The 17,128-nt window shown below is 35.6% G+C and overlaps 1 protein-coding gene across 11 annotated transcripts in view; it reads right to left on the bottom strand.

Moving 5' to 3' along the window:
• The window catches only part of LOC133179062 (uncharacterized), a 71,749-nt gene that overhangs the window by 39,182 nt on the left and 15,439 nt on the right, over nt 1–17,128 (bottom strand). For all 11 annotated transcript variants that reach the window (XM_061313769.1, XM_061313761.1, XM_061313770.1 and 8 more), the window contains exons 2-4: nt 11,308–11,388; nt 9,577–10,303; nt 487–5,394 (exon numbers count right to left, since the gene is read on the bottom strand). In XM_061313769.1, coding sequence (XP_061169753.1) covers nt 487–5,394; nt 9,577–10,250 — 5,582 coding nt within the window. In that variant the 5' untranslated portion in view covers nt 10,251–10,303; nt 11,308–11,388. The remainder of the gene's footprint in view (nt 1–486; nt 5,395–9,576; nt 10,304–11,307; nt 11,389–17,128) is intronic.

The following is a 17,128-nucleotide window of genomic DNA, read 5'->3' as shown; positions in this document are numbered from 1 at the left end:
TCATCAATGCATGATATAGAATATTTGAAACTGAGCCAAATATTTTCTTTCATCTGATCCAAATGCCAAAACAACTTAGCATCCAGTAAACATTCATTGATCAGTATATGCTAATAAGAAAATTGAGCTCCGTAGCTAATTTAGAATTTTCACCAGGAGTCAACAATTCAACAAGTCAAAGCCTAATATTCATCATTTCTGCACATCAAAGGTCAATCTGATTACCTCCAAAATATTCTATTTTTTTGGAGGGGGAAAATGTAAATAAATTTGCATGTACATATAGTTTCAATAATTCATACAAGGCATCATACGCAAACATTTTTACCATAATTTCTGAATAAAGACATCTGATTTGTGAGTGGTGTAAAGGATTCTTTATCATTGAAAACTAAAAATAATTAAATTTACCTATTAGAAATAAAATATTTACACATGCAGTGTACTATAAGAATTTCATATATAACTTAATTTACATTATCATACCTTTCTAAACTTTCTTGACTACTGGTGAGTTCTTTGGTGGGTTTGGATTGGGCTTGTTTAGCCCTCACGTGTAGCCCTTCCCTGAGATGCCCGGGCTCTGATTTCTTGTCTGCCTTATGGACACCCCAAGGGTCATTTGTCTCTATGTCAGACAGATAGTCCACATTCTCCATCAAAAGATCATCCAGATTGGCTTCTGGAGACTTTGTGAGAATGTTAGGAACATCAGTTTTGGATGGTTTGTCATCTGTTCTCTTTGGAGAACTTGCTGATCTGAGCTCTTTTTCACTGATTGTTTTACTTCTATGGACGGACGTCTTTCCATGTTTGATTTTGAATGACCTTTTCTTCACTGGTTTAGTGCTATCTTCATTAGGTTTCTTCGGATGGGTCAACTCTGTATCTTTTTCCTCTGTAACTTGTTCAGCTTCATAAGTATCAGTTTTATGTTTGACCTCTGCCTTGGCCAGCATGTCTGGTTTGGAAACTGGTTCAGCTTCAAGCACCATCTCTGCCCTTGGTTGGTTATATTTCAGAGCAGATTCTGGTTCTGGTGTTGTATGAGACTTTGGCACATTTTCAGATTCTGAAGGCTTATGTTTTGTCATCTCATATGTCAACTCCTCTGTCACTGGTACCTGCTTGAAAGTTTGCTGTGTAACATCAGCCTTGGACACCATATCTGTATTTAGTACTGGTTCTGCACTGAGCACCATTTCTTCTCTTGATACATCAAATCCTAATGCAGATTCCGATTCCAATAATGTTCCAAAATTTGGGACATTTTCAGGTTTTGGTGATGACTCAGAGTTAAATACACTTTCTGAGCAAGCTTCAGGGAGGGTTTTAGTAGGGACCATATACTGGGACTCTAAAGTTTCCTGTAATATTGGAGCAGGGATTTTATCTGGTGTGGATTGAGCAATTTCTGCTTTAGTATGTTTTCTTTGAGCACTAGACTTGTCAAGGTTCTGTTCCTTTTCAAATCTTGACACCACATTTTCTCGCTGAGACAGTTTTTGAGGCTGACCCTGCCGAGTTTCAGGTTTTGACACTGACTTTGAGTCCTGTTTTGAAGATGCTTCTTTTCTAGTGATCACTGTTGGTTTATTTGACACATTTTGCATTAAAACATTTTTCTGAGAAATGTCATATTTTTCAATGTTTTCTTTTGTTTCTTGTGATGTTGTTACTTTAATATCACCCTGAATTTCAGCATCAGCTTTCACCTGGGATAACTTTTTTCCATGTGAGAATGATGCTTTGGATTTAACAGGACTCCATCTTCTCAACTTTGTGAAGCGAGAACCTTTCTTTGCAGCATCCATATCTGGTGACTCAGTGTCTTTAGCACTTTCATTTCCTGTGCTGCTTGGATACTTTTTACCCAAACTTTGTGAGGTATTTACATATTGCATTGCACCTTTCTCTTGTGATTTATCTTTGGATAAATCTGTTTTAATTTCAACACTTTGAGACATAGAGGTTTTATCTACTTTCTTGGATACAGGCTGTGAGACAGTTTTTGTAGCAGGTGCTTTTCTCTCCAATTGACTAGAAGTTATATCAGACTTTGATAAGTTATCTGACTTAGATAAATAATCTTTTGAACGAATATGAGACAAAGCAGCTCTGCTGCCTTCATTTTTATTAAGAACAGATCTGTCTTTGTCCTCTTCAGTCTTTGAAGTTGCTCTTGAAGTGAGAGGCTTTCCACCAAACACTTTAGAATGAGCAATCTGAAGCTCTGGAGTAGAAGTAATCTTTAGTGAGTCTTTAGACACCGTGTCAGCTTTCTGCTGACTCAGATCATTGTCACTCTCTAGTTTGCTGGAGATGCTATCTATGGGAGATCCTGCCCCAAGGGCAGAGGGAACTGAGGGAAGTTGTCTCCTCTTTTTCAGAGCTTTTGTGGCATCAAATTCTTCTGATTCTATCTCCTTTTTCTCAGTTTCTACAGATTTGGGTTTTCTAGTGTCAACAACTTTAGATTCTGGTTTTGACTCCTTAGAAGAAGCAAAGGATGTTCCAAACAAGAATTTTTCCTTTGGCTCAGGTTTGGAAAAGGCTTGTTTGGCCTTATTCATGTCAAAAGAAATTTCCTCTGAGACACTAGGTTCTTCAGATGACATGGAAGTGGACAAGACAGATGTGGTTACCACTTCCTCTGATGAGGTAGATGTGTCTAGACCTGGAGATCTGTCCTCTTCAGTTACAGATTGTCTCTTAGTTTTGGCCTCAGAAAAGTCAGTTCCAAACAAATACCTGTTTTTAATTTTCTCTAAAGATGATTCATCACCAAGGCTCTTTCTGTCTGAACTTGATGAGCTTCTTCTGCTACCTCCCTCAAGAGATGAATCTGTAAGTGATCTCCTCTGCCATTTCTTAGAGTCATCTTCTTCACTGGTCTTGTTCTCAAACAACTTTCTGTTCTGAGCTATCTTCTTTGTAAGAGAAATTTCTTTACCAGATTCATCAAATGATTTCATTTCTTCAGCAGGAGTTTCCTCCTCAGGTTTACTTGCACTCTCTGTTGTGGATTTCTTTGGTGACAAATCTTCCCTCAAACTCTTTGACCGAGCCACTGGAGATGAATATTTCTGTGGAGACCCTTCCCTCATGCTTTTGGATCGCCCTAATGATCCTTCGCTACTTTCCCTTGCTGACGTAAATAGGGAAGGCACAATGTCTTTTCCACTGCTACCCTCACCAGGTTCACTAAACATGCTGGCAAGATGTGAAAGCTGTTTCTTTCGCTCCTCTTTATATCTGGCTATCCTTTCAGCACGAGACAGGTTCATGTCAACAGAAAATGCAGAAGAAAATCCTAAACCTGCCTCGCTTTCTTTGACACTCTCTGGTTTCTTTGTCTCTACTTCTTTTGGTTTTTCATCTATTTTTCCCAAAGGTGTTTTTGATCTTCCTGCAGATGACTTTGGCACAATAGATTTAGAATCAACTGAGTCTGTTGTTTTACTCAGTTTGTCTTCTTTCTTATCATCAGTTGTTGCAGCTTTCTTGACTAAAAGGCTACTAACATCTGTAGTTTTTGCTCTACCATAAATACGCTGGAATTTTGGCTTTTCCACTTTATCAGTGTCTTTTAGAGTAATATCTGACATTGTGTTTGGTGATATGTCAACCTTTTTAATTTGTTTAGTATCATTGTCTTTTAATCTTGAAATTTCTTTCCTTTCACTTTGAATTGACTTTGCACTTGTTAACTGTTCATGAGGTGTACTTTCAGCATCAGAAGAAACCCTTGTTTTGAGCACTGATGAAGCAACTTTGTCCTCCAAAATTGGTTTACAAGAAGTTTTTGTATCCTCTTCTTTTGATTCACCAGTATGTTTCCTTTCTGATCTGATGCTCTTGGGGTCCTCAAACAAAAGATCACTCATATGTTTAACAAGTGAGGGTCCTTCTTGTCCATGATGTCTTGTTCTTCCAAGACGAACTGCCCGCTTAGATGGTGTCTTATCAACCTCAGGTTTCTTTTCACCATCTGGACGACTATCCTTATACAACTGTACATTTGTCTGAACTTTTTCCTGATGATCTTTGCTGTAAAACTTTGACAAATTATCATCAGTTTCAACACTACCTGATTTTGTGCTTTCTCTTTTAGCTTTGCTGTCCATTTTAGAGTCTGCAGATGGTAAATTTGTCCTTGAATAAATACCCTCAGTTGCTCTGCTGTCAGTGTCAGTGACTGGTTTTGAGACAGTATATTTTGGCACATTCATTGTACTCTGTGAAAGTTCAGCGTCCTTCTGCTTCACTGAATCATGCAAGTTATCAACATGAGAGCGAGAAGACACAAGAATTCTCCTCCTAGAATCCTGACGATTTTGTTCAATGTTATCCTGTTTCAAACGTTCACTACATACTTGCTCTGGTTTTGACATTTCAACACCTTGTTGCACAGAGCTTTTTAAGTCCTCAATCCTTGCTAAATTTTTCTTGACACTTTCTGTAACTTTGTCTTCAGTTCCAGCTTCCTTTGTGTCCTGTTTTTCCTTTTCTCTTAGAGACTCATGTAGAGCTCTGGCTGAACTCCATTCTCGATGACTACTTCCTGACTCTTGTGATATATCAGAAGTACTATCCACAGATTCTTTCAAATGTTCCCTTTTTCTCACTGCTTCTCTGTACCGCGATCTTAAAAGAGGACTTTCACTTGTTAAAAGAAGATGTTTAATGGCATCTGCATCCACTGACTTAGGTCTTTCTATTTTTTCAGTAAGGTTTCTTCTTCTAACTTCCTGTTCATGGGCTGTACCAGTTGTTTGATCTTTAGTTTGTGTGGGGATCTGTTCAGATGACGAAACGTTTTCATGAGTTTGTAATTTCTGTCTCTGTGGTTCTTCCTTCACTTTTTCAGCTTCTCTTTTCTCCTTTTGTTCTCTTTCCAATCTTCTTTGTTTCCATGGCGACAAGTTAGATGATCCAGTGGTATCCTTACTTCCGAAATTATCCTTTCCAACGGATCCGAAATCAGGTTTCTCAAGACTGTCTTCAACACTTCCCAGCCTTCCTTGAGAATCCCCAGAACTTGCTCTTTTCCATCTTTCACTGAAAGAAGCACTTTTTAATGAATCCACTGAATCATCCAAAGAAGAAAACACTGGTTTTTCAAGGTCAAAGCTCTCGGTGGTTTCTCTAGGTTTTCTCGATTCTGGTCTGTACATTTCGTAGCTTCCTTTGATCTGACTTTTCTCCGAAGGTGGTTCCTTTTTTTCGTCTCTGCTGCGATACCTCAGACTCCTAGATTTGATTTCCTGGATGTCAACATCCTTGCTTTGTGTTGGAGTGTCCTCTGCTAGTGGCTTGTATCGTTCATATGGTGATCTCACTTTTCTTGATGTTTGCTTTTCACTTTGTTTTGTTTCCTCATTTTCTCCATACCTACAAAGCAATGCACACCAATATTACATCTCATAAATATTGATTATCAACTAACTTAATTTATATTCTTTTAATCATTTCAAATATATTTCCTTACTAATCCTGACTAACTTTTTATTGAAAAAAAGAAACTTCTGAGTCATTATATTTTAGGAATAAAAATGTATAGAGTGTATTGAGAATATCCCTGGGGGATATAGAGGGAGGGAATCATTTTAATAGTTCATATCTGTTTCTCTTAGTTCACAAATATTTTCTTTGATAATCAGGCCCTCTGTATAAAGTTATTAAACAATCCAATCTTATCTTCTCTAGTGTTGAAAAGTTTATCATAAACCAATTCACCTGGCACCTTCAATACAGAGGCCATTTAAGGGGTTCAACTGTCATGTACTCAATTTAAAGTAAATTTACCAGACCCTTCTTAGGATTTTTATAAATCAGTTATATCTTTTTTTAATTTTTTACTACTTCATCTAGACAAACTTATGAACTAGCAATACTAGCTAGTTGTAGATATTGAAAATTGGACAGATTGACAAGTGTTCAGGCACTCGGCAGTGCACCCTGATTCCTATACAGAAGTCCATAATTTAACCACCCCCTCTGGTTACTCGGACCTTTAAACAGTGTATCAATTTCTCCTCAGTCTATCATTTTCGCCCGCCTTCTGTTGGATCACAACATAAACTTACAAACTTAAGTACTTTACCAAACCAATGTGTCCCTATTTTTCTACCTTTAAATCAGTGCTGGCTAAAAATTGAATATAAATAAAAATTTATAGGAATAAATAACTAAATTCTACGTAAAAATAGACCAGGATAATTAGAAATAACTATGCAACAATGACAGACTATAAAAATGTCCCATTAGTGCAGGTAAAACAAATAGCGCCATTCCTTGACAGGTGCAGAGCTTTTTGTTTGCATGCACCACATGCAATTCAATTATGACACCTGTGGTTCATGATACACCTCAAGGGAACACTTGTTATTTTTTTTATTAAACACTTCACTATTTATATTATGTTTTCTCCATATTTAGCAGTGCAAGTTTTCTCCCTAAAGGTAGATGTGCCATAAACATTTCAACAAGACCATTATAACATTTTAAAATTCTTTCTGCATAAAATGCAATTGTATGCAATGCATGAAATGTAATTACAATAATTACTCCGTAAACACCTTTGTAATTATAGTAGCAAAAGTCTAGACATTTTCATTTGACATTATTTTTCAAAGCGCTTGACTACATGTAGGAACTTTTGGCTCCTTAATTCAACAAAAATGTCTTAATTAAAACAGCATTTATCATTTAACAGCAATACAGCAGCAATTACACCTAAAGATGACACAGGTATTTCATTTTAAAATGTTATTTAACAGACACGATAGTATTGCCTTTTATACCTTTCTAAACAACTAAGATCACCAACTTGATAAATTGTGAAAAATAATATGCTGTGCATTGTTTGAATTTTGTCTTCGGGGGGTTACTTGAGTTTAGACCAATCTTCATTTATCCTCCCAACTATTTTCTACAAACAAAGCTTTTATGTTTCTCCAGGATAGTAGAAGATATATAATTCAGCTTATGAGAAAGAAATCTCTCCTTCCTCATTACTAGGCCTTATTGTGACAGATATTTGACTGCACCAAGAAATCTTGTCTTTGGAATACCCAGGGACAATGAACTATCAAATTCTAAACTGGCATGTCATTCCTCATCAAAACTCATGTATCTACATCTATTCAATAGGTTTTAAGAGTTAATATTACTGATTTGAAGGTTTTTAAGTGACATTTCCATCTCAATGGAAAACTTTTGACACATATCAAATTAATTTTCTTTGTTAAATTTCTTGCACATCTTTAAATGTATTTCTTTTTCTTGTGTATCCAAGAAATTCATTTCCTCTCTTTTGTTACAATATAGAATTTCACACTAGTAATGGAACACAGTTGCTGACCTTATCTTAAGAAACATCAAGTAACAATTTTTATGTGAAAAAAAAACAACAAAAAAACAAAGAGCATAATTTATATCTGCTTCTGAAAAACAGATTTCAAAAACATCTGACACTGACTTTGGTAAAAAAAAGTTTTTCCTTGCAAGCCATAAGTCAAGAAAGCTCTCCGAGATACTACCAGTAAGCTTTGTATATATAGGTGTGCAATACCCCCACCTCTCACCCCTTCCCTTCTCCAACTCTGATATGCATGTACTACATGTATCACCTTTCAACAGAAGAGGTATCTGCCAATTACTGGTTATAACTCCAAGCATATTATTTTATGATACAATATATCATTTCTAGATATGTGGAATATTTTTGGGGGGTTGTAAAGAGTGAAAAAAAAACAGTGAATTGTTTGAGGAAACAAACAATGAGTAACAACTACGAGGCTCATGGACATTGACAGTCACCTGTCATGCATATAGTGAGTATTTCAATGAATTTTCCAAGAAATAAAAACAATGTTGTAGCACATATAAAAATTCTTTTCTTTTTACTTATGATTTTGACTTAGTTAAAATTGGCCTCAGTCAAGATCACTATCAAACCAATGGGCTTCAAACTTTACTATTCACTAAGATATAACCACAAAAAAATATTTCATATTTGCTTCCAGTAACCTTGTATTATATATTTGCCACACCTTCAGATTACAAGAAACCTAAATATTAAGTATGACCATCTAACAGCTTTTAATTTCATAATTGATATTGTATAATGGGCTATTTTTTTTTTCCCATATTACATTCGCCCTTTTTATAGTCCCATATTACCTTTTATATTTGAAAATTTTACCTCGTTTTGAAATCACCCAAACACAGTTGTGTATCTAGAGATATTATGCAGCTTTCCTTGTGTTCAGCAGATTTAAAATCATCCACTTGCAAAAGGGGTGACAGGGGCAAAATAAAACAGGGGCAAAAATATCCTTATATACAGTAATCACCCAGTAAAAGTTTGTTTCAGAATTGACAAAGAAGACTTATGATTTATGCAAAAAAAAAGATCTTTACTTCATTCTGAAGAGGTTCGTATAATCATATTAAGTACTATTATAATGTATGCACAATAGCACAATTTTGTCAAATCCTTAGAATTACATGGATATCAAATCTTAAAATTTTGTTTTAACATGTTGGTTGGGACTTAAATACATTAATGAGGGGGCATATATACTTCACAACTTTGTTCAGTACGTAGTTTTTTATAATCATCCAAACAGTTTGTCTACTACAGATTTTCAATGATGTTACACATTTCAGTATAAACACTGAGCTGAGACTCTCTCATGACCAAACCCTGGACACAGAAGTCATTCAGAAAAATGATAGATGTCTAAATTATTATAATAGTGTAAACAGTTTATCTGAAAGATCGATGTCAAGAAAAGGATTGCTAAGATACAATACTTTTTAATATTTGATCATCTTAATCCATCATAGGGTCTAAACCCGGTACAGGAATTCAGAATTCTATAGTTTGTTTAGAAGGAGCATTTCTAAACATCTTAAAGTAAAGAAGATTTTCAAACATTGAACAAACTTTAAATATATATCCAATTTACCTAGACAATGGGGTCTAAACACTGGATCTAAAGGTAATGAATTTCCAAGACTATGGAATAAGGTTATTACTTATTACAATATCATTCAAACAGTATGCCTATGTGATGTCTAGAAGTAAGAGAGAAGATTTTGAGATTTCATTAATTTTGATGGTATTGCCTCCATCCTTCAGACCAATAATGAGAGGAATTATGAAATTTAAAATCTGTGTTCCCCAATACCCATCAATGCTATACAAATGCCAAATATGGTCAAAATTTATTCAAACATTTGAAAGAAACTAAAAAATGTTTTAAAAAAATTCAGGGCTAATACAGAACAACAGAAGGAAGATAGAGATATTTGTGGACAGGACCCCCATCCCCCTTCCCAGATTTTGCTTTTCTATTACCTGTTATAACAAAATGTTATCTCTTAGGTGTTATTCTAATATGTTATACATTCAGAACATAAGATTAAAACTTTGGGTAGGAAGGCGGGAGACTGTTTTTTTTTTTTACTCAATCATAAAGAAAACCTAGAAAATAACAGATATCCCTACTGATAATTATGATGATAGGCCGATAAATAATCCATCATAAAAATAAATGTATTTACCTTGTAGAGTATTTAGACTTGGGTTCACTTCCTTGATAACTGCTTTCGTAACTAGATGTATTTCCATAGTTTGATCTGTCTCTGGAAGCACCACCATAGCTTGTTCCGAACTCACCACCTCCACCATACTTTGTTCCTAACTCTACATACCCTCCATATTTAGGTTGTGTGTCTTTAGAACTGCCATACTTTGACCCTAAGTCACTAGAACCACCATATTTAGCACCCAAGTCACTGGAGCCACCATAATTAGCTCCTAAGTCACTTGAACCACCATATCTAGATCCTAAATCACTGGAACCACCATATTTAGCTCCCAAGTCACTAGAACCACCAAATTTAGTTCCAAAGTCACTAGAACCACCATATTTAGATCCTATATCACTGGAACCGCTATATTTTGTTCCATAATCAGTGGAGCCACCACCGTATCTGGTACCTAGCTCAGTGGAACCACCAAATCTTGTTCCAGTGTCAGAGGAACCACTATATTTAGTTCCAGTGTCATAAGAACTGCCATAAGAAGCATGTCTTTGTGGTCTTTGGTTGGACTGGTAACCACTTGTATGTCCATATGATGAACCTAATGCTTGAGAGCCTGAACTTGAACCAGTGCTGTATGAACGAACTGCTGAGGATTGTGGGTAGTCATATCCTCGAGTATATTTGGACATAATTTCATAAGTGTGGGGATCTAAGCTGCTTGCATAGCCATTGTAAGAAGGACCTGCAAGAGAAACATTTGTTTTTAGGACTGACCGCATTTGCATCTTAGCAATATGTTGGGGATATAAATCAGTTAACCATGCAGGAGCAAATTTTATTAGTTTTACATGGTTCCACTACCAAAAACAAATGGTTCTGCTACCAAAAAAAGCTTTCAAAGAGCAGAAAATCAGCCTGATGTCACTGTCTCACACATTAACAGCAAATGTAATAGACTAATTATGAAATAAAGACTGAACAGTGAAAAAGTATAAATGCCACAACACAGGGAGACTTAACAGATCTTAATATAGCATAACAAAAAGAGGGTGGGATATCAAGGGTTTTATAATCCCACTCACAAACTGACTGATTACAGAGTACTTTGTCTTTGAAACTGCAAAAGTATAGAACTTTAAGATGTAACAAAGACAGTCTGTTTTAATCACACAGAAACCTATGTCTTTTAATCACATTTCAAAAGAAATAGCATGCAGAACTCTGTCTCTATGTCAGGAATGACAGAACAAAACCTCCCACCCCACCTTCCCCTTGAGAAGACAAAGAGATCCTGCTGCAAGGTTTGACATAGACAATGGGCCTTTAATCATAGAAAAATGTTTAGACTTCTGATCAGATTTTTTAAAAAAATGGCACAGGAACCCTATCTTTTTGTCAAGAATGACAGAACCAGCCCCCCCCCCCCCCAACTCATCCTTCCCCCTTCCACCCTCCCTAAAAAGACAAAGAAATCCAAGGCAAGCCTAACTCACCACTGATGTCAAACAGACACATCAAAAGACAAGGTTATCCGAGATAATGAAAGGAAGAAGACATATACTCACATAGATAATAAATAATGATATGGAGAAAACTCGCAGATAGTCAAATCACTGAGTAATGATAAGAAGAAAACACTAGGGCAGACAAGTTACTCTAAATAATGATATGAAGAAGACAAAATTAACAAATTTATCTGACTATTGGTTCAGTGAAGGAAACACAAAAAGTTGCTGAGGAACTCACCCGAGTAATCATGATTGGACAGCGCATAGGAGGAATACGGCAGGTCTGCACTTCCTGGCCGGTTAATGTACCTCCTACGACCTACAAATAAATCAAAATTTATCATTCACGTTATACATCAGCAATAAATACCAAAAAAAATTCAAGATTAAATGATTCCATATAAGAAACTCTTAATTTTGACAACCTTTCAGATATCATGATTATAAACTAATTAAAAATTGTCCTTCATAATCTAGGGGATTTTTTTTCCTGCTACTTACAACTCATGCCAATGACGAAGGTTTCAAAAAAGGGAGACAGATGTTATGTGACAGCCATTTTGTCAGTCCGAGGTCAGTTGCTCGACTATGACAGTCAGCAAAAAACATACAAACAAAAAAGGGTAAATAAGGTCCGACATATCAAAATAAAGGGGAGTGCTGGAACTAAGGGAGTGCTTTTTTAATCTCCCTGGTGTTGACATAAGTATTTCTTTGCTGTAAAAAAAAAAAACGTTCAGAAGTCCCATGTTTAAATGTTTTGGGTCACGATACGAGATCAAAATCAGCTATATAGGTATCTACACTAGCTGAACAGGATAGCGTTGACCAATGTTCACTGAGGTATGAAGGGAGTAGATAAACATATACAAACAGATTGAATCAGCTATGGATTTCCAGTTTTTATCGGATAATTCCTTTACATGAAAATACTACATCTGACATTTGTGACATCTGACAGATGGTTAACACAACCAAAAATTGTCAAAAGCCACCCAGCACACAATACTTCTGGGTCAAATCGGTACAGGTTCACTTGATACACTCAAACACGGTAAAACTCAGTTAAATTCGGTACTACCTCACGTCAGCTTGTAAATTTATCCAAACTACCTCTGGTTTACTGGTTAATCTATACCTGTGGTAACATTTATGATGAATTAGCAAGCAGTCTAAAAAAAATTTGTTATTTGAGCCACATACAATGACATATTGTAAGCTTCAAGATTTAAGGTTCTAATTAGCTAACTTAATTGGGTATATATACTAATGCTATCTGTTTATCCATTCACTGAATAATATATTCATATTCATTGATACCTGGTGAAATAATCTGCCAGAATTATAATTGTACATCACAACCAATTAATTCCCTCATTTAATCCATGCAGACTTCATGAACGCTACCTCATTTTCACCAGAGATGATTTATTTTTCAGGATTATCAAAAGCAGCTCAACAGGGTAGACCCAACCTTAGACATTCAGAATTATACGTTTATGCAAAATACAGGTGTCTTCAAATGATTCATCCATCTACCCACACAGGTACACAAAAATTTCAATACCTGCTCGAGATAACAAGATTATAATTAATGTCAATGCACCACTAAGGCACAAGAGAGGCTTTAAATCAGGGACTGACTATACAGTGCACTGGTAGCTACAGTGACCTTGAGGGTTGAACCTTTAATTCAAATGCAGGAGCACTGCATATGTTTTTGTACAGAATTACCATCTATATGGTTTTCAGAGGATAAACTTAACTTGAAACAGACACAAAACTAGATATCATTGAGATGGTGGCCATCTCAAAAGGCCTCGCTTTCAGCAACGAACATGAAAATGTAAGGTAGCTGAAAAGGGTTTATTTTGAAGAGGAACATTTGTGTACTATTACGGGATGTGTTGTTTGAGGCTAAAGGGCTTCTTTGCCATCCTTGTTATAATAAAAAATGGCACGAAAATCATGAGTGCTCCATACCCTCTATCAAAAAACGGCACAAAAATCACGAATGTTGCATATCCTCTATGAAAATTGTATCCTCTATCAAAATATGGAAGGAAAATCACAAATGTTCAGTACCCTAAGTCAATTGGTAAAGTTTGAGGCTGACTGGACTTAAGGGAAAGAAATTATGTACTGAACAAAGATTTTAACAGAGAGTCTATTTTTGACCTTGACCCTTGACCTAGAAACTTCATTTAAGGTCACTGCACATCCAATGACCAGTGGCACTCTGTGAGTGAAGTTTGAGCCACATTGGACCAAGGGGAGAGAAGATATGCTCTGGACAAGGATTTTTCATATAATTCTGCTATGACCTTAACCTTAGACCTAGAAACATGGTTCAAGGTCACTGCAGACCCTTTACCCAAAGGCACTCTGTGGGTGAAGTATGAGCCAGATTGGGCCAAGGAGAGAGAAAATATGCTCCGGACAAGAATTTAAACAGAAAGGCTATTTTTGACCTTGACCCTTGACCTAGAAATTTTGTTCAAGTTCAATGCACATCCATTGACCAGTGGTACTCTGTGAGTGAAGTATGAACCACACTGGACCAAAAGGAGAGAAGATATGCTCCGGACAAGGATTTTTCATATAATTCTATGACCTTAACCAGAGCTCCAGATAATTTTTTTCCTCAAAGTGTATTTACTCCCTGATTTTCAAATCAATGCAGATTTTGCTTTTCATCAAAATAATCAAAGAGTATTTTGTTAATCTATTGCTCTTTTGACATCTAATGTGATTATTAGCTTGTTATCGAAATAAGTGTTTTTGAAAAGAGGAATGTAAAAAAGGGACACCTAACCTTAGACCTAGAAACATGGTTCAAGGTCACTTCACACACTTTACCCAAAGACACTCTGTGGGTGAAGTATGAGCCAGATTGGGCCAAGGAGAGACAAAATATGCTCCGGACAAGAGATCTCGGATGGACAGATGGATGGAAGGACAGACTGATCACTATAGGGTGCTCGCAGAGCTTCAAGTTTGCATATAGATCTGTTATAAGTGGACTGGCCAGATGGGAACCTGTGACCCACTGTCAATGGTCTGAATACTCCAACTATTGAATTCTATACAGACATACTCAGTCTCATTACAGTTGCAAAGAATTTAAAATTGAGGTTTTGATCAATTTAATTCTGACCTTGGCCATTCCTTCCTTCTATGAAATCGGGTACATTCATTGAACTTACATGAACCTAAACCTCGCAGGTTGTAAGATATAGCCAAGTTCAAAAAGGTTCACAGACAGATGACATAATTATCATTATATGACCCTCATAGTGCATGAATAAGTTAAAAAGCAAGATAATTTGATTGTCCCAAAAATGGAAGAAGTGTGGATGATTATGAAAGGAAACGGATATCTCAGTAAACTTCCATGCAGATTCACAAGTACAATTATCGTACCATGCACGTTTCCTCATGTAATTAGAGAAACTTATCTACCTATCCGAGTCTGATGAAGGTGATGTATAGAGGAAAATGATATGCAAGTGGCAGTAAGCCAGAAACTCATCAAATCATCTTTTTCTTTTTACAATATGGGATCAATATCTTTCACAAAACATTTTTATCAAGCAGATATATCAGTGTTGCTATTCATAGCACCCTCGCAGACAAATAGCTTTCAATAAGAAGGGTTAGTTCTGACAACTGATCAAGCTTGCAAGCATTCTTTGGAAAACAAGGTAGCAGAAATCCCTGCAGCTAACATTACACACAGAAGTCACCTAAACACAAGCGCAGAAGATGTGCTCCTGATAAAGTCTTGCTTCCCTATCTGACCAGTACATCTGGGCAGTGTAACTAGGACTTGTATTGGAGAATGCAGAAATGCAATAGAAATCATATATGACCCATGACAAGCAGCTAGTTTTGAAAATTCATTTTTCAAATGATGATTTAATATAAAAGTGCCTCTACTTCACCATGTTCACTAATTAAAAGAATATAAATCTGATATTGTCAGTCTTAAAGGTTTGATCTTTTCTTCATTAGAACATTTAAGATGTAAAAGCACAAAATTTATGGAATTGAGGTCTCTAAAATTAAAATTAACTTTCTATACACAGGCATGCAACATCAGATTACACAATAAGCAAGAAATCATGAGATAATACCTACATCAGTGTAATACAATATGGTTTTCCAAGGACTTTATTCTCCAAAGATGTATGAATGCTTTAAAACCACAAAATGATTTCTGAATTCACTTTTTTTCTCTCACCAAACACCTACACACACTAACGCCAATTCACATTTCATAGCTACATATTATTTGTAAAATAGTCCCCATGGGTAAAATCTGCAAAATGAATTTTGTTTTACTTACGAAAAAAAAAACCTTAAACTTTCATTCATTTTAATAAAAAGAAACTTGATTAAAATGAAGCATTCAACCATTAAATTCCTAATTCGAAGTGCCCATAAGAAACACGTATACTTGCCTCAAACAGATAAGTTATTCAAGTTTCTTGTAGTGGAAAAATTTAATGTGTAATCCAAACATTTAACGAAATGCTTCTCATGTAAACATCCAAAATTCCTTGCTATTTGCACTATGGAAATACAAAATCAATGTTGATTCAACAATCATGAAGACATGAATGAAATCCTGGAAACACAACATCCAAAACAACTTCAAAATTGTCCAATCCTCAAACATTTTCACAGACAAACATACCCTGTTCTCCTTGGATTAAATCACCTCTCTTCTAATGCACAACAATCAAGCTATTCACATATGCATGCACTTTCTAAGACTTCTGTCTTGTCAATGAAATTTTAAGGCATTTAAAAGGACTCCGTATAGGAATTAAGAACCAGCCTCAAGAGTTTGCATTCCTGCCCTCACAAGAGAAACATTTACCCACTTCTATATAAACCTGCTTTTAAATCTATATGGCATAAGCTGACAACTTAATAAAATATCTTTAGTGGAAAGAAACATGCAATGTCTTTTGAGTTTTCAGAATACACTGAAATTAAACCTTCTCTGTGTCACAGTTTTACATGTAGTATATGTCTTTACACAATATCCTTAAACACTCCGACAGATTTTCACTTGGCCAGACACTGTAACAGGCCTTACTATAAAGCTTTGACAAGGTCGTAAACACTTAATAATGTAATTGATGATCTGTTATTTACTCGCTTCTTTGATGGTCCAGAAAGCTATTACTGTATCAAATTTGATCTCACCTGTTTTTGAAAGCCTTACATATTTACCTGAATGTAAATTTCAAGGTACATGAACCCATTTAGATCAATTCTTACCAACATTTTGATTGGATATCTCTTAATTCTAAATCTGCAAGCTATTTAAATGAAAGCTATCTATTCTTCATTTCTCCAAGGTGCATTTTTAATTTTACATACATGTAATTTTAACTTACGTACTGCTTACTTGGACCACGAAATGTAAAGTATAAAAGTACATTAAGAAAATAAAAAAAAATAACTACCTGGAAAATCTTTAGGAAATATATTGTAATTAAAATGCATGTAAAGATGTGAAGGTATAGTCACTGAGAAGATAAAAAATGAGGAAGTAATTGATTTAGTTTTTACTTATACTCAGGGAAAACATAATGGAGCATTGCTTAAAATGTGCAAAATAAATATGATGTTGCTTAATGATTGATTCACCTGTCTTAATTGATAAATGAGTACACCTTGTACATGTCCAATTACCAAATAGGTCATACCACTAATACTAAAACTGTAACTGCCATACTGGAATTCTGGATTAATAAAAAGGGTATCATTTGAGCCAATGATGCTGTCTTGGCCAATTACAACCAATCAGAGAAATGTTTGAAGTGTTTTTCTGGAGATCTCAGATGTGAAATGAGTGGACTCATAATCTGTATAAATAGCACATTCACAAATTTGCAGTAATCAAGCATTTGGGAAAATAGCTGCCAGTTGTAAAATCTCTAAACTGATGTGTTTATTTAGTATCAAGAAACAACCATTACTCTCTCAGATTCCAGGGTTTACTTTGACTTGCAAATAAAACGATGCAACTGTTTGGTCCAATG

This window comes from Saccostrea echinata, unplaced genomic scaffold, assembly GCF_033153115.1.
Source record: "Saccostrea echinata isolate AGI-Se365-2 ecotype Australia unplaced genomic scaffold, CSIRO_AGI_Sech_v1 ptg000004l, whole genome shotgun sequence".
In the NCBI taxonomy this organism is placed as follows: Eukaryota; Metazoa; Mollusca; class Bivalvia; order Ostreida; family Ostreidae; genus Saccostrea; species Saccostrea echinata.
Note: the sequence above shows the minus strand (reverse complement) of the source record. Positions and strands in the feature narration are given on the sequence as shown.